The sequence below is a fragment of the Lampetra planeri genome, chromosome 6, assembly GCF_965212315.1.
Source record: "Lampetra planeri chromosome 6, kcLamPlan1.2.h2, whole genome shotgun sequence".
Classification (NCBI taxonomy): domain Eukaryota; kingdom Metazoa; phylum Chordata; class Hyperoartia; order Petromyzontiformes; family Petromyzontidae; genus Lampetra; species Lampetra planeri.
In genome coordinates, this window is record NC_136112.1 from 14809840 (window position 1) to 14835952 (window position 26113).

General features: G+C 49.2%; 1 protein-coding gene across 1 annotated transcript in view; it reads right to left on the reverse strand.

Annotated features, from left to right (window-relative positions):
• The window catches only part of LOC144719594 (transforming growth factor beta receptor type 3-like), a 76357-nt gene that overhangs the window by 1151 nt on the left and 49093 nt on the right, over positions 1 to 26113 (reverse strand). The window contains exons 3-18 of the mRNA XM_078595671.1: positions 19542 to 19747; positions 16623 to 16760; positions 15773 to 15938; positions 15050 to 15239; positions 14124 to 14271; positions 12758 to 12938; positions 10593 to 10679; positions 9719 to 10077; positions 8193 to 8342; positions 7101 to 7169; positions 6759 to 6950; positions 4849 to 4974; positions 3495 to 3570; positions 1840 to 1955; positions 1171 to 1273; positions 699 to 812 (exon numbers count right to left, since the gene is read on the reverse strand). Coding sequence (XP_078451797.1) covers positions 699 to 812; positions 1171 to 1273; positions 1840 to 1955; positions 3495 to 3570; positions 4849 to 4974; positions 6759 to 6950; positions 7101 to 7169; positions 8193 to 8342; positions 9719 to 10077; positions 10593 to 10679; positions 12758 to 12938; positions 14124 to 14271; positions 15050 to 15239; positions 15773 to 15938; positions 16623 to 16760; positions 19542 to 19747 — 2421 coding nt within the window. The remainder of the gene's footprint in view (positions 1 to 698; positions 813 to 1170; positions 1274 to 1839; positions 1956 to 3494; positions 3571 to 4848; positions 4975 to 6758; positions 6951 to 7100; positions 7170 to 8192; positions 8343 to 9718; positions 10078 to 10592; positions 10680 to 12757; positions 12939 to 14123; positions 14272 to 15049; positions 15240 to 15772; positions 15939 to 16622; positions 16761 to 19541; positions 19748 to 26113) is intronic.

Consider the following 26113-nt stretch of genomic DNA (forward strand, 5'->3'; position numbering starts at 1 on the left):
AGGGTCCTCGGAAAGTATGGTGGACGTATGTTGAACTTGTTTTGCACCGTACATAGCTAACCGTGATAAATCAGACGTGCGGGGAAGGAGGATATGAAGGATTGTGGAGTGGACATAGAGATGATGGCCCAGGCCAAGAATGAGTGGAGAGAGAGGATCAGGAAGCCATATCCACAAAGAAGTGGGTTAAAATTCCAGGAAGAAAATAGGAGGCTTAAGTTGTTTTATTATAGGGAAGACAGCTCTGAGATCTCGAGCCTGGTGGCGCTGTGGTGGTTGGACCTTTCCACTCACAATTGAAAGGTTAAAATTTCCAGTCAATGATCGACTTGACCCATCATCATGGTCAGCACCTTTCTATGATCAGCAAAATAAGTAGCACTTTGTGGGAAGTCAGCTGTCCCTCTGAAAGACAGGCAAATCGTAATGCCATGGAGGATGTGGAATTCCCAACACTGACAGGGCTACGAAGAGATAACAGCACCGCTCAATGCCCTTTTGAGCGGCAGGGGAAAACAGTTTGGTTCGGACCACCGGGGAGATAAGGGTGGTTTACACGTGACCGACACTGGCCAACACTTTCCTCTTGCGTGCCCGTGCCAGCCCCAATTAGGCACTCGCCAGCAAGGAAGTGACAACCGGCGGCTCCGCGTCTCTTGTCTATGCGCGTGTCCACGAGCAGGCGTGTGCTTTTCTACCTAAAGAGCCAGTCCGGCTGTGGATGAGCCAGAGCGCAGCGGTGAGGAGAGCGCCGATGAGGAATGCGCCAAACGCCACTCCTAGCACCGACGGCGTGTCGACGCCACGCAGAGCTGCACCGCAGAGAGAGACGCACGTGGTTAGCCGGGCGTGTATGTAGAACTTCTTTCACACCATACAGTCAACAGTGCTGAACGGAGGTGTGGGGAAGGACAAACGGAACGCTACTAGCAGTTCTAATGAAATTCTTTTCAATCTATATTTAAAGAAGTGCATAGCTCCAGTGGTTTCCTAATACAACGCAATCATCACACTCACATGCACCACCAAATACCCACACCGTCACGCTCACATCATCAGAACCCTGTGCGAACCCCGCACCTCCGATTAGCACGGTTGGCTACGTACGGTGTGAAAGAAGTTCAACATACATGCAAGCACCAAATACCCACACCAGTGCGGTTTGCTCACCGTTACTGCGCAGCTGTTCCTGGCTGGTGGTGGTTGCGATGACGTGTCGCAGGGTCGGACCGCGGAAGTTCATCATGCAGGGTCGTGCGGGCACGTCCGGGCACTGGGCATCACGGCACGGAAACAACAGCGGAAGGGGGAATGTCAACAATAATGTCATCAGCAACGGCAAAGGGCCCAAAAACAGCCATCAGACAACAACGTCAACAGGCCCAAGAACAACGTTAACAACAATAACATCAACGAGAACCTCAACAAGACCAGGAACAATGGCAACAACATTAACATCGTCAATACCAAAAAAGCGTCACCTCGACACTGTGGTCTATGGGTGGCCACATGGAGTGGCTTCCCACAGTACAAATACAACAGAAGTCCGTTTTTGCACACGAACCTAATTGCACGCATTAGGCGAGATCGCTTTGTAACCGAATCAAATCGTGTGCAAATGCGACGCTAACATTAAATTTGGGCCAATGAAGCGAATGAGATGGAATGAGACAGAACAAACAACCAACATGGTGGCACAATTAAAGAGAGACGAGAAAAAAGAACAATTCTTGACATCAAACCGCAATGCCCACCATGCACCTACTTCTCCGTGCCTCTCTGGATCACACGGAGGCACGGAGGGGGGGGGGACGAGGTGGAGGAAGGGGCGAGTCTTACCCGTATCTGTGGCAGCTCCTCCATCATGGACAAGCACACGGACACGTTGCAGTGCAGGTACTGGAGACGCGCGTCCGAGCGAGGGGACAGCGGGAACCGGAACCTCATACTCGCTTCTGCCATCGCAGACAGAAAGACAAGGACAACCCCCTCCTCCATGTAGCCCACACAGGCCGTTCACGAGTCACGTACGAGGGGCCGGTACGACGCACGAGGCGGGCATTTTGTGGTGTGGTTAGCACCGCCGATGCCTGGCCACCAAAAGTCTCGCTGGTGCCGATGTTTTACACGCTGCACCAGGTAGTAATTTTATTCTTTAGGGAGAGGCACAGAAAAGCTCTTGTTCAGAGGTGACATGGCCACACGATAAGCTCATCGAAGTGGCTTATAATCATATTGAAATTTACCAAAGCCGAATAAAAGCTACAACTAATGTTTCTAAATGTGGAAGGCAAAACCAAAAGGAACCACTGCGGGGAGAGAGAACACGTGAATATTAATATGTACAACAGGGTCGGGATTGAACCCACGACCTCCTGCGTACCAAGTGAGGGCGATAGCATCTTCTCGCAACCGTGGTGCCCCAGTAAACTCGATGAAGCCCAGGACCAGTTTCAAATAATTTGCCGCTGATGTGGGCCAGGGCCGAGAACTCAGGCTCGTAGTATGGTGCACGCCAACCACCTCGCTTCCACAATTCACTTCCACCGAGGAAATCGGTACCAATCAGGGTTTGTCCCCTCAGGCGATATGGCCAAGGGGGGAACATCTGGGTCAGGCCAGATGTGTTTTTCGCCGACTACGAATACAATTTCCATTTGATTTATGAAACGACTGAATGTCGTTTCATAAATTGGCGTCTCAAGATGTGTAAATGATGGGCTTTTTACGTGATTAATGAGGCAGGAAGAATTTTTGGGGGGAAATGGGGGCAAATTTTTCTCCATGCTGGAAAGAAACAACGGAGCACATTCATCATCACTGTCATCTCAGCCACGATCCATCCCCTACGGCTGGATGAAAATATTCACATTATCTGTAGATACAACTGAAAGATCACGGCTGCTGTGATGATAATGATGATATCAAATGAATTACCTCAAGGCTAATGGAACCAGCGATACAACAAACAAAGGCATATGAAACAGGAAATATGACAAACGAGACATAACACGAGATTTTATTTTAGATAAAATGTTTTACTTCAGAACCCTGTAAAGTGATAATGAATCCAATCGTAGAGGAGCTGGAGGGGAAGAGTTTTGACGGTGCCGAACCACCACCCTCCCCTGCCACAGTGTGTCCACACGGCCCGCTATAAGCCCCCAGCACTAACAGACCGGGCCCAGTTAATGTGGAATGTCGGGCCAACGTTGGGCCAATGGTTCCAACGAGGTGCCAACGTTGGTACATTTTACCGAGTGGGCCCCATTTGACCAAATTGCATTGACCAGTGCGGGTGATGTATGTTAAAAAGATGCCCGTAACTGACACGGCGCGTGGAGACCTCTATCCAGCAGTCGATTGAGAATGGGCTGTACATATACTTGCATTACCGGACCACTCCCCCCCCATCCCCACCTCAACATTTCGTCTCACGACGCATGTGGTGGGACAAACATTTCGGGTGAACCTGAGCTACCATAGGAACGTACCTTCACCGGCCGGGGCGACCCTCAGAAGCTCCACGTGTGGGTTCACAGGACAGAAGTTGGCAATCAGCGAGTCGGCCTGGGCAACAAAGAGGCAGCGGCGGCGCGGTTACACGAAAGACAAGCTCGTTTTGTGGAGTAAAGAGAAAAAAAACTCAACGTGCAGTATGAAAAATAAGTATAGGTTTTACCCTTTCCGGCAATAAAACAGGCAAAGGGTAAAACATTCTTATTTTTAATACTTTGATACTGGCAAAAAGGACCTATGATAAATGTACAGTGTTACGCGTGTAAAGTGGGTGTACAGGTAACAAACAAAACACCCAATAGTCACTGTCATCACCACTGCCTTAGAAGAGGATAGATTAACCCTTTCTCATTCGGAGATATCTGGAAGTTGTAGGGTGGTTGTGGGGGTCCCGTTCACTGCTGAATCTCGGAATGCGCAAGCGGTTCGGCGTTAATTTTATTTAGAGGCGTAGCGCTGTTGTTTTTAAAGACATTGTTGCTCACTGCAGCAATGACCACTGCACTCTACGACAACTGGCACCAAATTGTGCCACACGCCTTCCCGCGTGGCCTTGTGGGAGTCTCGGTACTGATAAAGTTATTTTTATTTAGTTTTCTTCTGGTTCCGTTTTGACGACGTACACATACAAATTACACGAACGTCATCGGAACGGAATCGGAAGAAAAACTGATGACGTACATGTACAGCATTGGAATGGGATAGGGTTGAGCAGGTCGACATTTCAGGCAATGAATGACGCCAAAGTCAGGAATCGAAACCAGGCCCCTTCTTGCTGTGACGCCCCATGCCCCATTCCAGATTGTTTAATCCCTTTGCAGCCAAACCATTTGTTTTATTCTCAAAGCTGTGATTTAGCCAAATTATGATTTTGTTTTAAAAAATTGTTATTTCGTGCAATAATTAGTGACAGAGCTGATACCAGAGATCTGCTAGAGTTGAAGATCCGGTTTCATCACAAGTGGCCGAATTCAAATCCAGGATTTCAGTTTTGCCTTTTTCTTCTTGTCGTATGGCTGCTGATGTAGATGCAGAGCAACAACTACAATTTCACATTTAGGCGGTCAAGCCGGGCAACCACGTCAGGGGCAGAGGAGGGTATCGCCGTGATGGCAACAAAACTGACACCTTTTTTACAAGGAGTCATGTTTGCATAGACCACAATACCTGCAGTCGTAATGCAAACAAAAAACACAACTCTGATGGTGCACTGTCCTTGAAATTGATTGGTCCACACCCGAGACAGCATTTCTTAGAGCCCAGTCTCACATGGTGTTGGACCTTTTGGCGTCGGCCACCTCTGTAGTCCAGTAACCTCTCGTCACGCACCTCTGGGGGTAGCTGTGCAGGTTCCTCAGATTCTGATGAAGCTGGTGACCCCACGGTAGGTTTTCGGGAATCCGAGACGAAGCACGCTTGCGCGAAAATCTGCGCTCCCGGAATCTGCGCGGAAATCTGCGGAGCCAAAACCCGAAGACGGCAAAAGCTAAGATCGACAATTCAACGTGTTTTTTTGCGGAGGGGCTTATACCACACATCGGAGTTTAAACCGGAGTAATAATTAATCCAACATGGTAAGGATTCCTGAACGTTGCATTGGCGGAAGCCACATTTTGCCGATTTTTTCATAGGAAAGGGGTGGCAGAACTGTCAGGTTCATGTCAAATATCATTGCAGTGCGCCTTTTTCCACCCAACACAGGAGGGAAACTCGAGTAGCGTTGGGAAGGTTCCTGCAGATTCATCGCCCCTGCGCGTCAACCCACAAGTGTCATAAACCGCCCACGCGTGAATAAATTAGATTGTTGAACTATTCAATCAATACAAAAAGTCCTTTACCTTCCAACCGCCCCCCCCCCCAACACATGGGTCAAACGAGAGTGTTTTATATTTCACCCTGGCACAGCGTTGAGATTTCGCCTAATGGAATGATGACAGCCACATGGGTTCTGGTAACGTTGACCTCATTTCTCCTCCAACCAGGATAAACGTTTTTTGTTATCGTGCATCTTGTTTAACACAACACGTCTCAGGGCAGGCGTGGGGGCACAGCTGCGAGTGGCTTTTCACCAGAATTAACCAATTCCTGTCTGTGGGCTTGACGGCAGCATTGACGCTCAGGGAGGCCAAATGCCAAAGTCGAGGTCTGCTCGCCACTTACGAGAGAGGGCTCCAGGAGAGAGTTTGTGTAGTTTTGCTTCGTTGAAGGGCGGCCCAGACTGCAGGTGATATTTACGATATGGTCTCTCCTGCCCTCTACCAAACCTAAGAAAAGGGGAACTTATTCTCCGTTTCCACAAGATTTTATTTAATTTAAAAAATAATCATCTTCCTTCCGTCCTCTCACCCGGATCCCAGATGGCATTCCTAGTCCTGTGCTGCCTTTAAATTGCAAACTGTCACGTGGTCTACAATTCAGGTCGATTGGCAACAAACCGCACTCCTGAGATGTGTCTGTAATCTCCGAATACGTGAAGGAGATGTGCGCATCAGCCTGTTGATGTTCTGATGATGTTGCTGGTTATATGCACGTCTTATTTGAGGATAAAATTACTGGTGCAGATCAGAAACACCATCGGAGCCCTTTAAAAGTATTTACATTTAAAAAAAGAATCCACTGACAATGTAAAACAGACCAAGGGAGCTTGCTTATTACATGCAAATGTATAGGAAGATTCCGCATTGAGCCACACAGGGTGTTGGAGAGAGTTCCTTCAGTGAGCACCTATCACGTTTGACGGGGCGCAACGTGTGGTGTGGCCAGCATCATGCCTGGAGGCCCTCAAGTGGTGCTTGTGCTGAGATTTACACAAAACAGCAGGTATTCATTTAAAGGCTGAGCCAACCTAGGAGATGCCCATAATAATTTCTGATATAATTTTGCCACTCATCTTAGCGCCGGATGTGAAATGGAACTCGGCGCACTAACTGGCATACTACCGCTCCCCACAGCACAGACACACACAAACACACAGCACACGTAAAGCACAAACACACTAAACAGATTCCTATCTTATTTCAACTTGTATAGCGCCTTGACCAAGGCAATGAACAAAGAATTAGCTATTTGTACAGCAGAATTAGCGTGATGAAATGAGATGAGTTAATGCCGAGGAAGATAGTAAATTAATTTGATGATGTGCGAAATAAACAATCGTGAAAGTGACGGTGAGTGGTGAACGACGAGCAAGCATGATGAATGCGGAGGGAAGTTGGGAAAAAGAAGAGATTGGCGCTCACCTTCACAAAAACATCGCTTCCAGTTTGCACCAAATCCGTAATGGGCTGCATGAACTCGGAGTCCTTGAACAGGTCAAACGAGTAGATCGAACGGTCCAAGAATTCAGGCTCCGTCTGTTCATTGATTCCCATGTGACCTAGAGCGCCGTGCGGGTTTGGTGGCGAATTTTTAAAAGGTAGGGGGCAGTTGAGCTGGAAAACACAAGGAGACACACACATCATCATCATCATCACCAACAACGATGACGACGACAACGACATGACCATCACTGCTGTCGCCATGATCATAAAGCGGCGAATTCAATGATGCACCGGAGAAGCGATCGATTTTGATCGTCTTACGTTGACGGTTCGCAGGATTCCTTCGCCCTCAAACTCGGGCACGTCGCCCGGATTAATCCTGATTTGGATCTGCGCAAAAAAAAACATCCACACACATGGGATACAACCGACGATTAATTAAACTGTACGCTAAACGCACAACAAAAAAAGACTCGATCGGCCGTTCACCCACGCACACCACGGAGGGCAAGCGCTGCTCATAAGCACACCCGGTCGTTATGCGCAAGCGTCGGGATGGACACTGAACGCCGCCGACCGCCTCTGCCTGGCTGGCAAGTTCTGAAGCTTGCAAGCCACTATTTGACCTTTCGGATCTCGCCGGCAAATGGGGCCCAGTTGCGCGGGTTTTTTGTGCCGATGCGGGGGCCTCCGTTCCTGACGTGTTGATGGAGTGCTCTGATCAATAACATCTGTACAGACCAACTGTTTTATTAAGAAGCCTGGCTTCTGCTGATAAAACTCATAGGATGAAAAGGTTTACTCAACTACAGTTATTTAACACGAGTCTGGAAGGCCCAGTATCTGAAGGACATTTTTATTTTTACAGGAGAATACAGAATGGAGGGTCGACGCACGAGTTTTGTTTTCCTATTGGGGTAGCAGCCATGAGGGGTCGCCAGGAGTCACGCGAGCTCACCACATACGAGTTGCACAAATAAACAACGATCGACGATGACGTGCACAGCGATGCATCACGAGCGCGAGGCTTGAGTGTGGACAGTGGCACCACGGCTCTCGAGGGTGCAGACGGTGCAATTTGCACCGGGGCCAACGGGGCTGGAGCAGCCCAGGCACCCGACTATGACGTCAATTGGACAGTGGTGGGTGAGCGGCATTTCATTTCTTGCCCCCAGGAGCCCCACGGAACACCATTCATCGGATTTTTTTTTTAATTTACGATGGCAGATCGGAAACACGCAACACTGGCTTCCGTCGACTACAACGATCCCCATACATAAATACCGTTCCGAGCGCGAAGGCTTCGGGGGGAAGTTGGCAGCCTTCAGCGGGCCCTCCGTGCCATCTGCAACAACGGCCACCGGGACCCCCCCCCCCCACACCCCGCGGACTCTGTCTCGGCGCGGCGGGCACCTGGTTGGAGTAGGAGATGAGGCCGTCCATGAGGGTGAAGTTGGAGCTACAGTTGTGGTAGTCGGTGTGCAGCACGAAGTGCGTCTCATTCTCCATCGCCACGCATCGCTCGTCCAGCAGCGTCAGGCGCAGCGGAGTGCCACCCACCAGCTGCACAAGCAGTAGTCGGCACGGCAACGCGCAGACATGGTCAGCTGCGATTGCGCGCGTAGCGTCGAGGTGACGCGACGGTGCGAGGACCGGCGCTAAACGCGATTGGTCAGCGAACAGTGGGCGAAAATCAACGCGCGTGCAACGACGACGACTTTGACTAATGACACCAAGCGCGAGTGACTGCGATGGGACGAAACCAACGAGTCTGAATGAAGACGCAGACCGAGGCGATTTACTCAATTATTGGAGACCACGGTGCAACCAAGGAAGGGCAACACACAATTGGCTATCTGCGTGTGCGTAGGTATATAAAAAGATCGCCTGACTTGATAATAATGACATGGGTTGGAGGGGGGGTGGATATTTGCTCGCCCCTTATACCACCATCCATTAGGTAAGAGTGTATTTGACAGAATTTGTAACTGCTTTAGGCCGACGAGACTAAGAGAACGATGAAATGAAATCCCCAAACTCCACTCCAGCTCTCCTACTAACCAACACCCTCCCCAGTCAGCCCCCACCTCGGTGCCAAGTGGCTCCTTCTCTGCTGTTCCTGCTCTCCCCCCCATAGTCTGGCATTTCCTTTCTCCGGCCGTCCACAATGGCCTCCCCCCATTTCAAGTCCGTGCTGAACGATTTCGCTTCTTCCGCTCTCCACTTGCGACTTCCTTCACAACTTGTCTCTGTTGGTTCATTGCCGTGGCCCGTTCTCCCTTAGACCCCTCGCCCCCCCCCTCGCCCCCCCCCACTCCACGTGTTTCTTCCGTCACACAGGATCCTGGGATGCGCTCTCATAGTAGATTGAGATAATTTGGCTGCCTATACATTTCCACGCGATAAGCCATTCATTGAGCTATCATTTGTGGCCTGATAAAAAGTGATTAGCTCAGAGAGCTTAATCTGCTAAAATAAAAAAAAATTGGTTTTAGTTTATTGGTTTATATTTTGTGATTTTCTTACCTTGCCTATACTTTAAACTCCTATTGTTGTTTTGTATTATTTATTGTTGTAACTTACTGACCCACCCCTACTGGACATCCGTGAAAAAGATATTTATAGGTCATCAGATACCTCCAGCATCAAGATTATGATGTGGATTGTGTTTATCCGTATTATATAAGACATACATTTTCATAATTGAGATGTTAATTTTCACGATGATGATGACGACGGCTGTGTTGACGATGATGCCGTTGACAGTGATGCTGCATATACCGACATTTGTGATGTTTGCGTAGAGATTGAAGACAATGTTACCGTTGTGCTACAAGGACGACGACTATCGATCGATGATGATAATTACGACGACGTCAACGATGACGACGATTTTAATATCGGCGATGTCGACCTATCGTGCGCGAGCAAGCACTCACAATGGACGCTTCCTTCCACACGCTCACGGTCATCTTCGTCTCCAGGCAGCGCAAGGTCACGCCCATCTCCACCTCCTTCTCCAGCACCACGTCCCCGTGGCTGTCGTGCTTCATGCCCAGGCCCGGCGGACGGTTGTGAGGGTTTGCCGAGTCAGAGTCGTCTCTCTCCGACGGGTTCACCGGCCACGGAATATCTTGCCCCAAGCGGAACGGGGAGAACATTTTCTCATCCAACGGATAGATCTCCTTGCCGTGCTGGGACGGAAACAGCCTGACGTCTCCCAGATCAGGGAAGGCGTGGGCGGGGATGTTTATTTGAAGTCCTTCTCCATCGGGGCTCTGGGTGTGGTCATCGAGGTCTGGAAAAAGAAGACGTAGGATTTGCCATGAGATATCTGACCGAGAAGGCCCAACAACTAGGGGTGTGAACATCGGCAGCAGGGAATCAAAGGCAGCCATCCACCCCCTTGTGTGCTGCGACGGCCTTTGTAGATGCTCGCGAACAGCACTTGGTCCATATGTGGGATATTATTTGTCTTCGTTTCATGGGGAGCGGTAGCACAGTGGTTCGCGCACTGCGCTAGGAACACGGCGACCCGAATTGGATTCCTGCACATGGTCAACATCGGTGATGGATATCTAAACTGGTTGTGGGCCTCTCCTAGGCCGACTCGGTATCTGGTGTTGTATGTAAACATCAGCACTGGGAAGACCAAGGTGGCCAGGTGTGGTGCTGGCCACACCACCCCCTCATGTGCCATGCGGACCTGAATCGATCCTCGCGAACAGCTCTTGCCCACAACACTGTCAAAGTCTACATGGGGGATCTTTGTCTTTGTGCATGCATGTGGTACGTCTGTGTGTGCAAGCATACCAGGTGAGGGTGGAGGGTTTCTGTTAAATCCCTTTTGAGGTTGGAACTTGAGGAGAGGCACTCTGTCAACCTGCACATCTGCCGATTCTGAAAACAAAATCACACACAGATAGAAAACAACGGACAGATGCAATCTTACACACACACACAGACAAATACACATGCACAATCTCACCAAGCCGGCAAGGCTGAGGCCCTGGGTTCGAATCCAGGTCTCAGCCACCTGTTATTATACCAGGTGCTAAAGGTGTAGCGAGTTCATGGTCTCGGGTCACGAATTACTTCACGGAACAAAAACTACCACATCAATTCTAGTCAGGACAATTTGTCGATTGAGTTTAACCAATCGACTGAAAGTTATAAAATCGATGACTTTGGGCCAACTTTAAAAATAGCAACTACCCCATCATCCTGCCCCTTGAAGGCAGGAAACCCCCCCCACCCACCCCTCGTCTGCAAGCCACATCCAGCGTGACGTGGCCAATGGTGTCGATGACATCACCAAGACCCCCCCCCCCCCCCCAACTATTTCCGGGTTATCGAACCGATAATTAATCCGTAGAGTCAGCGATCACTGGGATGACCGAATTACCCAGCTCTAATTACTCAGTTAAAACAATTTGTTTTTACCATTTAAGGCCCACCGAGATAAACAACTCTTTTTCAGAAGTGACCTGGCCACAAATGATTGTTCAACAAAGTGGCTTATTTGGAAATTTATGGCAGCCTAAATACTATAAACGCATGATGTTGATTCTAAATGTAGTGGGGAAAAACTGGAGGACCTGGAGAAATATCCATGTGACCACAAGGAGAACATGCAAACTCCAAATATACAGGTGTCAGGGTCGGGATCGAACCAACGACCTCCTGTACAAGAGGCGAGGTAGTTAACATCTCCCCACCGCGGAACAATTTAGCTTGTCACTATATTCCACAAATTCCATCTCCAACGGCTAAACCACTGCAATTTGATAACCGTGCAATACACACACGCGCATTGCAGGGCATAAGTGGTGTGCCCCCCAGTGTTGAAATTAGGCATGTTGAATTAAGGGGACTTCAGGAGTAGTTCTGCAAAGCCAACTTCATGGGCCTTCTCTACCAAAATGTCATCCTGCTCACCATGTAAATTCTGAAAAGATATCTCACAACGCTGATAGCACAATTGCTCACAATTGTCTCCCCGCGCCACCCCTCAAAATATTTTTAATCTATAATCGTAACATAAATATTGCATCTGTTACAGGTTCACATGAGAGGCGAATCATAAAGTTTGTGGCCTGACAGAAGGAAGAATAGTACAAGAAAAAAGGGAAAATGTTCAGTTAAAATTAGTTAATTGTGCTACTCTGGATTTATTAGCACTCGAAATGCATTGCTACAGAAGGATACTGCATTTAAGCTGGACACAAAAAGTGACCAACGTAGAAGAAAAGGGTTGCGGATAGAAGAAGACAGCCTGATGATGCAGGCAGTGATGAGGAAACTGGCACTATTTGGGACCCATATGTAGGATGGCCAACAGGAAAATAAAAAGTGTCTACTTTGGAAAAATTGAAGGAACCAGAAAGAGAGGAAGACCTAACAGAGAATGGCTTCTTGATGACGACATAACAGATTGGTGCCACAAAGATGTGGCACTACTTGAGCATAGTGGTACAAGACAGAGGAAAGTGGAAACATAACGACACGTGCAGTGGACACATATGGGCTATTTGTCCATCGGTTGTGATGATTTCACAACAATAGAATAATGGTCATGTTCTACATGCATTGTGTAGCAAGGTGGTGGACTCTCATGCCATCGCTCGGAGCAAGAAGGGCCTAACTTCGAGCGCCTTGCTGTGTGGAGTTTGTATATACCCCCCCCCCGCCAATCTGTTCTGCATGGGTTTCCTCAGTCTTCGGGGTTTCTCCCGTAGCTATTAAAAACTGCACACAGTGTAACTGGTATTTGCCAAAAAAAACCCCCAATGCAATTGACTCAATTCGGATTACACAGGGCAATATCGCCACCCCTACTGCAAAACATTGGCAGGACCCTCTTTGAGACGAACAAAAAGAGTCTTGAGACTCAAGCGAGGCTTTCCTGGGTAAACAAGCACAATAGTAATACTAATAATACATCCGTCAGTACAGCCAGCACAGCTCACGTGGGGTACCGAGGTCTGCAGGGATGGTCAGGCGGATGTGGTTGGCCTGAGCGACCAACGTGTAGGTTGCCACGGGCGACAGGCCCCGCCTCTGAGCCCAGCCAATGAGGTCGCGGTTGGGGCCCATGAGCTCCTCTCCTTGTATACGCTGCACCGTCATTAGCTGCTTGTGGGTGACGCGGCCAGACGTCTGGAAAAATGAGAAGTGGCGTTTGGGTCGAGGCAAATGGAATTCAAAGCAGTGCGACGCTCACCTGTGTGTGTGTGTTTGTTGGTGCGGGAGTTTAGTGGTTAGCGCAATGCACTTCGAACCAGGCGACCCGAGTTCAATTCCTGTTTACGACCAAAAACAGTGAAGAATGATCGACTCAGTCCTAGGCCTCCCATAGTTGGACTAGGCCTTAAATGGTGCTATGCTTAGAAACATCAGCACTGGTAAAACAACAAGCGGCCAGGAATGGTGCTAGCCATCCACCTCCTCATGTGCCATACCGGCCTTCATTGGGTACTCGCGGACAGCACTTATACCCCAACATAGCTGATATACAAATGTGTCTATGTATTCGGCATTTATATATGGTCTCCGATAAAACTTTTTTTAAAATCTCATTTTACATTAACGTTGTATTTTTTCCATTGGCTTTCATCTCATGTCCAGTTTCATTTGCCACATTCGCCTAAATGTAATAGGGGCATGTAACGTGCCTGTAATTCGTATAAGCCCTGGAGGGGAATTTTTACACGCTCAATTCGATTCATCTATCGTGCGCGTGAGAGTTGATTTTATCAACAAATGGGTGCAATTAACAAAAACAGCTCAACACATTCATACATAACACTGCAGCCTTAAAAATAAAAAAAATAGATAATAGGAAAGATGTGGAGCAATGGTACTTCTTCATCATCATCATCACGATCCATGGGCAGATAGCCTATAGGTGTAAATTACAAACTCTTTGGTTCTTTCGGTAAAGTCACGTAGGTATAAAATAAAATAAACCACGACGTTTTGGGCGCCGACTACTACTACGTGTTAAACTGACCGAAAGACATCCCAGGACAACTACCTCGAAAAGAGGATGATGTTAAAATCAAATCAACCTAAATCTTGACTTAAAGCTTTCGTCGTGATTTTTTATTTTATTATTTTTCTATCTACGTGACTTTACCGAAACACCCAAAGAGTACAAATCAACCTAGTTCATCACAGAATAACAGTGCAGTCTGTAACACCACCGGCTTTAAACGAGAAACAAGAGGACGATCCTGCGAAATCCAAGACAGGTGGCAACCCTCGAGATAACTGGAACGCGCGCACCTACGTGTGCGTGCACGTGTGTATGCGCGCATGCGTTCGTGCCCGTATGTCACGTACGCGTGCCGTGAGCAGAGGCAGGCCAGCCGCGCTGTGGATCACCCAGTTAACAGGCATCGGGCAGTAAAGCAGCAAGACGACCTCCCGCATCACCTGGCCCCCACGCGGCCCCACGTCCACCTCCACGTGCACGTCCGTCTGCAGGCTGCTGCACAGCAGGGAGCGACAGGAGGAGGAGAACGTCACGACAAACGGGATATGACGTGGGGGATCATCACGTGTCGTGGTCTGTGCAGCGCCTTTGCCACTGGTCGAGAGGAAAAAAACTTAAAAATGGCGAAATTCACTCGTGTTGATGATTAATCATCTCCTACTTCTTTGTCGTGAAAATGATCAGCGCCAGCTTTGTCCAAGGAGATGTGTTTCGGTTATATGGGTCAAGATGTGAATCTAGAACAAAGTGTCTCCTCACTACACCAGGCAATAGAGTGGGCACTCATTTCGGTGGACCTGTGGTTATCACAGTGCGTTAACCACAGCGCCACCACTCCTTCTTTGCTAGGTAAAGTTAGCATAACATAAATAACTGGTGTCATGTGGTCAACATTATTATGGTTGGACCATATTAATGCCAATTAGTGCTCGGCAGATGGGATGCAGCGGTGGCGAGATGTTATCTCCCTCGCCTGGTATGCAGGAGGTTGTAGATTCGATATTTGGAGTTGGCATTTCTAGCCGTGGTTGCGTGGATTTTTCTCCGGCTCCAATTTTTCCCTCCATTTTTAGAATCAACGTGCGTTTACAGTATCTGGCTGCTATAAATGTCCATGTCATAAGCCACTTCACTGAGCCATCATTTGTGGCCAGGTCACTTCTGAAAAATAGACGATAGCTCGGTGTGCCTTACCTGGTAAAATAAAAAGTTAAGTTTTTAGTTTTATTAGGGTTAAAAAGGGGATGTGGTGCGTGCTTTGCCACATCCTCACGTCAAACGACTGCTGCTTGGTGCTTCCACCTCCACAATGTGGACATCCTGGCCGGGGTGGAGGTCGGGTGCCGTGTGGGGCCTGGGCAACCTCTGACAGCCGCTGACCTCCTGCCTCTTCTCCAGCGAGACGAGGAAGCGCTGCGAGAGGAAGCCGTCCCGTGGAGAGCACGTGCCGAGCTGCGGGGGGTCTGCGAGGCAGAGAGCGCGCACACGCGGGAAGCAACCCACTTAAGCACGTGGGCTGGTGAAATGGAGAGCTACTCAATTTCTGGGAGGCTCAACCTAGACACATGGTTCGCTGGTAGCCCCTCCTCTCCATCAACCCCGCCCACTCGGTCGCTAGCCCCATTCGCGAAGTGAAGCAGCATCCTCCTCCCCCTGTCTGATGCTGGCCTCACCTCCTCTTGCGCATAGACCCCGCCCACTCCAATCAACCCTGACCAGGTAGCTCCACCCACTGCCCAAGTAGCTCCACCCACGAATGAGGTAGCTCCGCCCACTTTCCACATCTCCTCGTCCACTGCTCGGGCAGCCCTGCCCATTGCTCTCGGGCAGCCCTGCCCACAGTTTGCCCGCCGGCCTCATGAGTTGAATATGAACCATGGTATTTAGTAGCTTCTACATGGATATATTTTAAAAAAACATGATAGGCAAACAAAGAGGGAAAAAAATAATAATTTTATATTTTTTTATGGGAGTGAGCTGCATAGGAGAACCTCACCCGCACTCAGCCGAATGTAGAAGTGGTTCGCCTGGTCGGCATGGCGATATGACGTGACTGCACCAAGATGTCTGACACTCCAGTCCAGCAAGGCCTTGCCCGAGCCGACAGGGCTGGGCTCAAACACGCGCACGCACGCCCCCTGCACATGCACGCTCTCCGAGGCCTGCGCAACAACACAAAGCGGGCATTTAATGTATGCGGACGGTCAAACATACAACAGCGTCTCAACGACGGTGCGCATGCTGGAAAGCCCATTTTGACCGAGAAACCAAGTAGGCATATTCGGCTAAATTAAACGAGCAATCGTAACAGCAATTTTAACACGCTCCTGACAATTGGATGTTCGGATCAGAACTCTTATTAAACAATGCCACGAACCTTTAATAACCTGGTACGTTTGTTCACGTAACAAATTTATTAATTGGCCGTGTTAGATGGAAGAGGGATTACGACATACTTTTTTTACTTTACTTACGCATTCTGACCCAAAATGAATTACGAATCAATCATGACAGATATCTTAGTAAGTAAAACAATGCTCTTGCAGTAAATGTGCAAGGTTGGTCCAACGTTCCATATCTACCGTTCACAAATGTAGACATTTCAATGAAAAGAATGGACATCGAAAGCAACTCTTACTCTAATTTGTCATGTCTGTATTTAAACAGCATTGCAATGTTGTGCTTTCGTTAGTGTAAAGTTACTACGGCATCAGCACGAGTAATAATTACAGTTGCTATCGAAGAACACCATTGATTTTCAGTATCAGATTTGACTGTGGTGCACTTAAAAGTCCATGAGCTTTTTAATAAATAAAAAACTCAAAAAATTTAATGAAAGGCCTCACGTGGACAATGCAGTCGAGGAGACCGGTGAGGCCATCCGTTTTGATTCGCCAAGCGGTGTCACCTGGCGACGCCAGGACGAGTGTCATTGGCCGGAGCGAGTCTCTGGCCCCACCCTCGGTGCTGATGTCAACCGTCACCTGAACGTTCATGGAGGACACAACAACAACAAGCCATCAGCACGACGGTTGCCAGCTGCGACTTACTGGCAAGAAACACCACCGCCTAACACGTTGCCAATGGTTCGCCTGGTCGGCATGGCGATATGATGTGGCCGAGTCCCACAGCTCTCTCCATTGCCATTCGTCTAATCAGTGTTAAAGTGGATAGACCACAATGTAGGCCTATGCATTGCAAGGCAGAGTTGACCTCGACATACATCACTGTTTGCCACCAGTATAATACACGGGGCTTGAACTTGGCTCACCTGGGATGGAGGCGCAAGTACACGAATCACTGCACCGCCACTCCCCAAACAAAGACAAAGGTCACCCGTATAGTTTAAAGACTGTTGAGGCAAGTGCTGTTAGCGAGCACCTATGAAGGCTGGCATGTGACGCTGTTTACAAACCGTACCAGGTACTCATTCGAGGTCGAGCCGACCTAGGGGATGCCCAGAACCGGTTCAAATAATTGTCACTGGTGTTGTCCGTGAGCGGGAATCGAACCTGGGTCGCTGGGATCGTAGCACAGAGCGCTAACCACTACACTACTGCCGCTCCCCACACACACAGTCTCTGCGCTCGCAGCGTAAATACCACGGGAAACGCAGCTTTGCATCATCACCAAGTTGTTTACGTACGAGTCAACTCATAAAGTATACCGCTGATTAATAACACTTCAGAGGTTAATTAAACCGTGCGTTTATTTCCCAGGGGGTAGAGGCTACAGGGTGCTCTCTGGCACGCCCGTGCACACCCGCGTGCACCTGCACGGCGAGGAGGTCCCAGGTGAACACAGGAAGCACTGGCCCGGCCGTGAACCCGCGCACACATCCATCAATGCACGCGGCACACGCGCATGGCTGCTCGAGTACCTAGACACTGCCGTGGCGTATCGGTCAGCGCGAACTCTGGACAGAGGTCACAGGAGGTTCGAACTCTCGGCATGATGGTGGAATGAGTGGGTAAATTATTATTATTTTTTAAAATCCTCCGCGGCCTGTGTCTACCCCAGCAGCATAAACAGGTCGCAGCACAGTTAAGTCGATCGGTAGGTTGCGTGTGGTAGGGTAAAATGTGCGGACTCCCACCGCTTCCAAGACGTCTAGTCAGCATGGAAGATAAGGCCAAATGCCCTCGAGTTGGAGGTGCACTTCTGCTGGCAGTGGTGTGATCAACCAATTTCAGGCCTTTTTTGTTCATATCGTCAAGTTATCAGAATAAATGATATGTGTAGTTGACTGGAAATGTCACTGTGTGGTGCCGGGCTTGTGAGGCCACGGCGGGATGTCTACTGTTGTGTGTACACCCCGGACACGGGGTGTAGTACCAGCCCTAGTAAGGGCTTGGGTGAGCGCTGGTAAAGTGCGATGGCGACGCACAGCGTGCGGTGCGGGCTCCCGTTGAGAGAGCGAGAGAGTGTCAGCCAGCTGGGGATATGTTGGGGGCATGATACTCTGGCTGACTTGGGGACACGTGATCGGATAATACTGGAGGGGGGCCACCGGCAGAGGGGGCTAATGGGTGGTCACGTGGTCCGGGAAGAACTCTGGAGAGCCTTCGGGCAAGGGGGCGAGAGAGATCGAGAAGGTGGGCGGGGTGAGAGGCGGAGCCAGCCCCAGCCCGGCCCGATATAAGGGGGGCCCTGTGAGGGGCTCGGGGTTCTTTCTGTTGGAGAGGCAGGAGATCCACGTCAAGCTTGAAGAAGCCTCCACAGCCACGCGGTCCGGGACGCAGCTTGTGGTCCAGACCGGGATAGTGGAACCGTGTCTAGTTCCGCCGTAGCGTGGTTAGTTGGGTGGTCACCACCCGAGAGTATGTTGTGTTCAGAGCCTGGAGTATGTTGTGCTAAGAGCCTGGAGTATGTTGTGCTAAGAGTTTAACAAAACGTGTTGCTCCCAAGACAACGTCTGCAACTCAGTTGGACTCACTACATATGTAAATTAACTTCTGGTTCAAGAGACTATATAGGCAAATTAGTGTCTCTCACCTCTGTCCTGTCGGCATCTCGCATTTCACTCCATCTCTATTGGTCTACATTTATCTTATTTCGATACACATCTATCTCTTATATCTCTTCTTGCATCTCACGAGGAGCGGATATATTAAATGGGCCCCCGTTTAGCCTGAACAGACTGTTGGGGTGGGTGGCCAGCACCACGCCTGGCCACTTTTGGCTTCCCAGTGGCGATGTTTACACAATCGCAAAAGGTACTCATTTGAGGCCGAGTCAACCTAAGGGAGACCCAGAACTGGTTCAGACAATTGTCACTGGTGTTGGCCATGAGCAGGAATCAAACTCGGGTCGCCGGGTTTGTAGCGCAGCACGATAGCCGCTGCACTACTGTTCACACACGTTTACAAGCATGCACAATCACTCTTAAACCCACATTCATATTCGCACCTACACACATGCATCCACACTCACACCTACAAGCGCACACACCCAAAAGTGCACACCGACACCCACAATGTTGGCCAAGAGCAGAAATCGAACTCTTATCGGCAGGTTTCGTAGCGCAGCACGCGAACCACCACACTACGTCTCCCCCACGCAGCAAAACAACAACCGCCATTCGCCACCAAATGGCGGTGACATCATCATGGCAATTGTGCCAGGCAAAGTGCACTTTAAGGCCACGTGAAGTACTGAATGCCCGCTGGCAGGGGGTCACGGGACAGACCCAGGTGCCATGCGTTGACTGATGCACCCAGACACATGCACCCAGACACATGCACACACACGCAACGAATGCCCACCTCTCCGTCTGCCGGGGCGCTCTCAAGGCTCATGACGTGCACGCTGCGTGTGCCCGGCGTGTCCCATGCCGCTCGCATCTTCGGTGAGGAGTGGGAGCCCGCGGAGTCCCCGGCTTCGCAGCCCGACGAGATGAGGAACTCCTCCATGGAGGCCGACACCGGGTGGCCCTGGAACCCCGGCGGTGAAGTGACGCACTGCGCCGCTTCTACAAAGACAAAGACAGCCTGAACAGACTGTTGGGGCAAGCGCTTTTTAGCAAGCACTTATGAAGGCCGGCATGGCACACGAGGGGGTGGGTGGCCAGCACCACGCCTGGCTGCCTTTGTCTCCCTAGTGGTAATGTTTACATGACTAAGCCTCATTTGAGGCAGAGTCGACCATGTACACAAGAACACAACGGCATATGCAACTTCACACACGTGTGTTGTACCAAGTCACACTCAGGCATCCATACCGTCACAGGATTTTATAAACCCGCGCAAGAGACACGAAAACATCCGAACGTGCCGTGGCACTAATCAAATCTAATTTATCCTACAGTAAAGTTAAACTCGTGCATGCTAGGAATTACGTCGGGAGAGAGAAAGGAGTAATACTTGGATGAGAGAACATACGCAGGTGAAGGACATCATTTGAACACCGTTAAGCAAGGCAGGTGGGGCGTGGGCAGGGAAGCGCCATGGCTCCAAGGGACGACGGTCAAGAATAAAGACGGAGTGGTAGCCAAGGAATGGACTGCTGTCCAAGAGGACATCCACCGGGGAGACTGAGCGGTGAAATCGACTCGTATGCCGGGTGCCAATCAGATTGTCGTGTTGCAAAATCGCAAGAGGTGGCGGCGGCTTGGGGAAGTCTTCATCCAGCAGTGGACTGACCACGGCTCATGACGATGAAAATGTGGACTTTACCGACTTAACATTTCCTTTTGCCGACAAATATTCTAAAACGCGTGATGTTGATTCTAAAGGAGGGAAAAACCACGGGACCCGGAGAAAAATATACAAGACCACGGGGAGAGAACATGCAAACTCCAAATATACATCAGGCGTCAGGGGTCGGGATCACACCCATGACATCCTGTATACCAGGCGAGGGAGTTAACATCCCACCACCGACCGCCCCCCCGTGCGCACACGCGTGGATCAAGATGAAGTTGACTCCGTGTTGTCCTGCGCAGGGGCCCTGCCCCACAGTTGCGGAGGCCATTGCTGGGGGAGGTTGCTGCTGTCCCATCTGGCCTCCAATGCCTTTGCAATAACAAACAACGCGCCGCCCCCCCTTCCCCCCCCCCAGTAAGCCCACCACCGCCGCCGCCGCCAAGCCAGCTGGCCAGGCCCTCCAGAGAGAACGCTCCGATCGAAACAAACACGGCGCTTGCGCTCACCCGGTCACTCCGCGTCGCCGGCGACCTCCTGTGCAATTAGTCCTGGCATTGTTTTGCGTGACCTTCACGGCATCCTCCTCCTGCCTAATGCCTTTCTTCAAAACGTGTTTCGTGACGATGTCCATCCTCTTGCCGCTGGCTTCTTCCTCCTCTGTCAATCTGCTGTTGTCGTTTGTCTGTGCCGGCAGCCTTCACTGTCGGCCGAGTGGAGAGCCCACGGACAGCGCGCGGGCTTGCGAGTGCCGGCAACTGGGGAAGAGTTCTACAGGTGTGCGTTCAGGTCATATCGCGTGCCATTTGTTCGGCACCGTGTCTGTTGTCAGTACCCTGAGAAGTATATTCGGTCACGAGGTTGTTGTTTTTTTATATAGAAGCAGCGAAACGCAAATTGCATAAATCGCTTGGGTTTTCTGGTTTGGAAGTAACTTTGCTTCTTTTTGTCGTACGACTGCCGATGTATATGCAGAGCAACAACTACAATTTAATAACAAGGTGGTCAAGCCAGATAACCGCAGCAGTAGCAGCGGAGTGTATCGCTACGACGTCCCCTTCATATTTGTGGATCGCACATTTGCGTCGTACGGTCTGTTCTGGATGACCAAAGGTCGCACACAACTCGAGGGGTTTTAATTTTCCATGTGTGCATCAGGTATCCGCATCTGTCATGGTTTGTGGGGATGGTGTTTCGGGTGGACCACGAGCTTCGTGGAAGATCATACTCGAGATCTTCTGTGTTGGGTCTTTCACAAGAAGTAACTTTACTTCCGGGGGTGGAGCGGCAGCAAAGTGAAGGGGGCGCTGCGCTACGAACCCCTTGGACACGAGTTAAATTCCTGGCCATGGCTACCGACGCGAGCTCGCGAGCTGACATCCACCCGCACTCACCAACGTGGTGAAGAATGGTCAAACAACCACCATGAGCAGGGGTCGGCCACCAAACTAACAAGAATCCGTAACAATTAAAAAAAAACCCTCAAATATTTCAAGAACCCGCAATGCAATGCGAATACGAGACGGTGAGTTCGAAGCAGTCCTTAAAAAAAAAAAATCGCGTGCGGTTCTGGGGCCACAGGTTTCAGGCCCCTGCCCGTGACTGACACGGCATGGGAAGGCTTTCACGAGCGGCAGTAGCTTGACAAAGGGCTGCGGTATTTTGTTATAACTTGCGAATTGGACTCGACGACATATTATACATTTATTATCATAGTGGATTAGATTGATTTAACCTTGGAAATACGTGCGCTAGGCCTGTTGACTTTGTATTGTGATCTATTAGGCATTGGCCTCTGCGGCTGTCCCCGCGTTAACCCAAGCTGCCGACACCATCACTTCCCCCTTTTGTTTTTGGGTTTTTTTGTCAATTATATAATTTTTTTATTCATGTAAACGTGACAAATGATCAACCGTCACGTGCCAAATATCAGCATTACGATTACACAGGAAACCTGAGTAATGTGGGACTAGCATTATCTGCTTTTAGTTATTCGGAACACTGTAAACATTACAGATTCAAGCGGGAGAGACCGAGTGTCGAAACCGGTCTAGAGTTTTTGCTCGTATTGAATCAATGCTGCTGAAATTATGCCCTCCCAGAAAGTTGTGTGGCAGATGGGCTGCGTATGATTTACGTGGAGAGCCCGATTTGCTGGCTTATTTTAACTCCAGTCAAGGATTATTCCCCAAATCACAGCCACTGCAAAAAGAGCGCGGCTTTATTCCCAGTGCATTTCACTGCCGTGGAAACGCTCATGGTGGTGCATGCTGGGAAGTAAACATTCAAATTTAATATAATTTTGGGAAATTTGTATGCAATAAAAAAAAGTGTTGTTTTACAATCCTGTACTTCCACGAGCAAAAAAGCTCCGTTTTTATTTACCGACTAAATATTCCAGCTGCGCCACCGGAGTCTCGTCACGGCACAAAGGGGTTCAATTTCAGAACTCTCCACTGTGAGCAGTGGGGAAGTGTAGAAGAGAAAAACAAAAAAACAAAAATCACAGTTTTGCTGAATACAGGCCAATATGCCCAAAATTCCAAGCAGCCAGCAACAAACAGAACTACAAAAAGTGTAAGAGATAACGGAGCTAACTGGTTTCTTTCATTAAGCTCAGTTATAAGAACTTTGGAATAGGGATGATGGGAGGGAATTCCAAAGTCAAGCAGTGTGAGGAATAAAAGCAGATGGAGAAAGTGTTGTGAGCTGGAGTGTGGCGAGTGCGTGGGTGATGTTGTGACCTGCAGCGCGGCGAGTGAGTGAGTGTGAGTGGTGAGCTGCACGCTAGCGTGGTGGTTGAACACAGCATGAATCAATCAGTGAAGTTCAGGGGCATGGTAACCATGGTTGTAGTGATAGTCGAACGATAAGGAGGCAATTGACCGCCACCGATCGAGTAACTAGAATAAATCAGTAAGTGCCGGATCACAAAAGGTGATATCACGAAACCTCTGAAGGTCACCTCAAGGGACCTCTTCACTACACTAGGGGCATCACCTCTTTACACGCCTTGCTAAGCGTCTATTTCACAGAAAAATAATAATTTTTAAATTGTAATCGTTAGCAGTATGCTGGATCAAGTGACAAACCAAATGTAACGTGACGATTTTTTGGTACAGCCACAGGCAACCGGGCTGAAGTCATCGACTCGCCAGACGCGATATCTCGTTGAACCATATGGGTGGCCGAACCCTGGCCCTTGAACCCAAGGAAGCTCTGCGACGCTTACCAAGTGTCTCCGCAAATGTTACAATCTCGCCCGAGCAACACGGGCCCCCTGGAAATGGGAGCAATCTGAAGGCATCGCACCGCCCAGTGAAAACCTGCTGATGTTTGCACACAGTCTTACAATAGCCAAACTGGCCATGTGCATGCATGCACGTGCGTTTTTGATTGGTTTCGCACAGCTCGGCCAAGAACAGCGCCTTATCTGAACCCACCGTTATCTCGGCGTTCTGATGGAAGCGGCGTCTTCCCAACGTAAATAAACCAATTTAAAAATAACACAAAAAAATCACGCGCGGTGGAATTTTACAAGTTTCGTAAGCGCTCTCCAGACTTCCGAGACCTCAAACTAACATCCACTATCACTCTGCACAACACACTCACCGGTGGCTCATCCTATGCACTGCCATAGGAATGTGGAATTTCCACCATGCTTCTGAGCCACTTAAGGAAGTATAGCAACCCTCCCCCACCCCCCACAATGCTCACCTCTGCGGGACGATTTGGACTTTTTCCAGACAAAGCCCTTTCCTTTTCGAAGCAGGGTTTCATGGCCAATACCACGATGACATGTATTTTTTGAAAAAACTCTCAACACATTTATCAATAACACTGTGGCCTTAAAAAAAATATACAATGCGTGATGTTTCGGGCAATGTTATTGCACAATGCAGCAGCAGCAGCACCACCAATTTATTTGTTTTCATATTTTTTTGGGGGGGGGGGGGGGGATTGGCCACACGTGCTAATTTTTCTGCCAAAAACTCTTGACATGAATCCCTCCGCCACCCGACAAGATTGTCACATTTACAAAAGAGATTATTTACAGGTGGCCAATGCAGTGATAGAAATTATGAAAAAGTTCAAAGTGGCTTTGGAGTTTTATATCTTTAAAAATATATAATTATGGATCAAAGAAATCTCTGTAGAGGCCGTAAGAATAAAAACCACACATTTGGGCAGGCACCAGTGACATCGACTCAGGCATCAACACGAATCACGAGCGTGAGAATTTAGTACTTTCACATTTTATGATAATTATTTTCAACTGAAATGTTATTTTTACATTTCTGGTATTGAGATTCATAAAAAAAAACTGGACAGTAGAGAAAAAAAAATCACAAAGAATCAATTCATATCACAATCCAGAACCATAAAAAATCATCGAATCACTGTGGTGTGAAGCGTGACATGCCTGCTAATTAGTCAATTAGTTTTGCCGCGTTCTCACCAAACAGAGTTTGGTGGTGCTGTAGAGAGAAGGAGCCTGCCTGGCATCACGCCTAACATCACAGCAGCCCAGCATTGATCACCCGACACTCGGGGGATACAGCCTTTTCGAGCGCAGTCCCAAAAATCTGGAACACCGTGCCTGCCTGCCACCGGACATCCGAAATGTGCCGAGTGTCTCTCAATTCCATGGTCTGTGCAAGACGCACCTATTGAGACTTGCCTTCCCATGAAATCTTAAATAAAAAAAAATTGTCTCTTTACATTTCATAATTTTATCTATTTGTATTTACACTACTTACCTTTATTTATCCTACTCATTCTGCCTGGTTGCACTTTATTTTGCGCACGATTGCAATTTACTCTACTCAGGTCGGTGTTCGCCGCCGAGTTCGTGACGGGTTTCTCGTTTAATTCTCGTTGCTGCTCCATGCCCCCGGTATCATTCCCGTTCTGCTGTACCGCCGTTCACCAATGCCTATTTTAATCGAGGGTGATATTGGCACGTAAAATATATATTTTTTATTGATTGATTGAGCATGGGCGTTGAAGATGAATGGGGGGGGGGGGGAGGGGGAGTTCAAGTCTGGGTTTCCCCACCTGACAGCCAGCGGGGGCCACATCCGGAGCGATGAAGGCTCTCCGAGCCGCCTGCAGAGCTATGGCCCGACGAGACACAGCGCTCACCGAGACGCAGAGAGACACAGATCGGTGAGGTGAGCGATAAACCAGAGATGGAGATGAGAGAGCCGTTACCAAGGAGATACAATTGAGCAGGACTAAAGCAGGATTAACAAGACGGAGATGGGATGAGATACAGAATAGGCGTCACAGGTACAGGTATTATGATGCCACGAAGCCAAGCGACGCTCGTATTAGTGTTGTGGCTGGCCAGATAATAGTTTAAGAACCCCTGGGTTAAAGGGTCATTGGCTGTATCAATGCAAGCACCTTGGGGCGCCACGGTAGCGAGATGTTAACTACCTCGCCCGGTATACAGAAGGTTATGGGTTCGATCCGGACTGACACCTGCATATTTGGAGTGTGCGTGTTCTGCCAGTGGTCGCGTGGATTTTTCTCTGGGCCCCCCCCCCCCGCTTTTTCCTCCTCCACATTTAGAATCAACATCACGCGTTTAGGGTATTTGGCTGCTATAAAGTTCCATGTGATAAGCCATTTCGGAGAGCTGTTATTGTGGCCAAGTCACTTCTGAAAAAGAGAGTTTCAGAGCTCAGCGG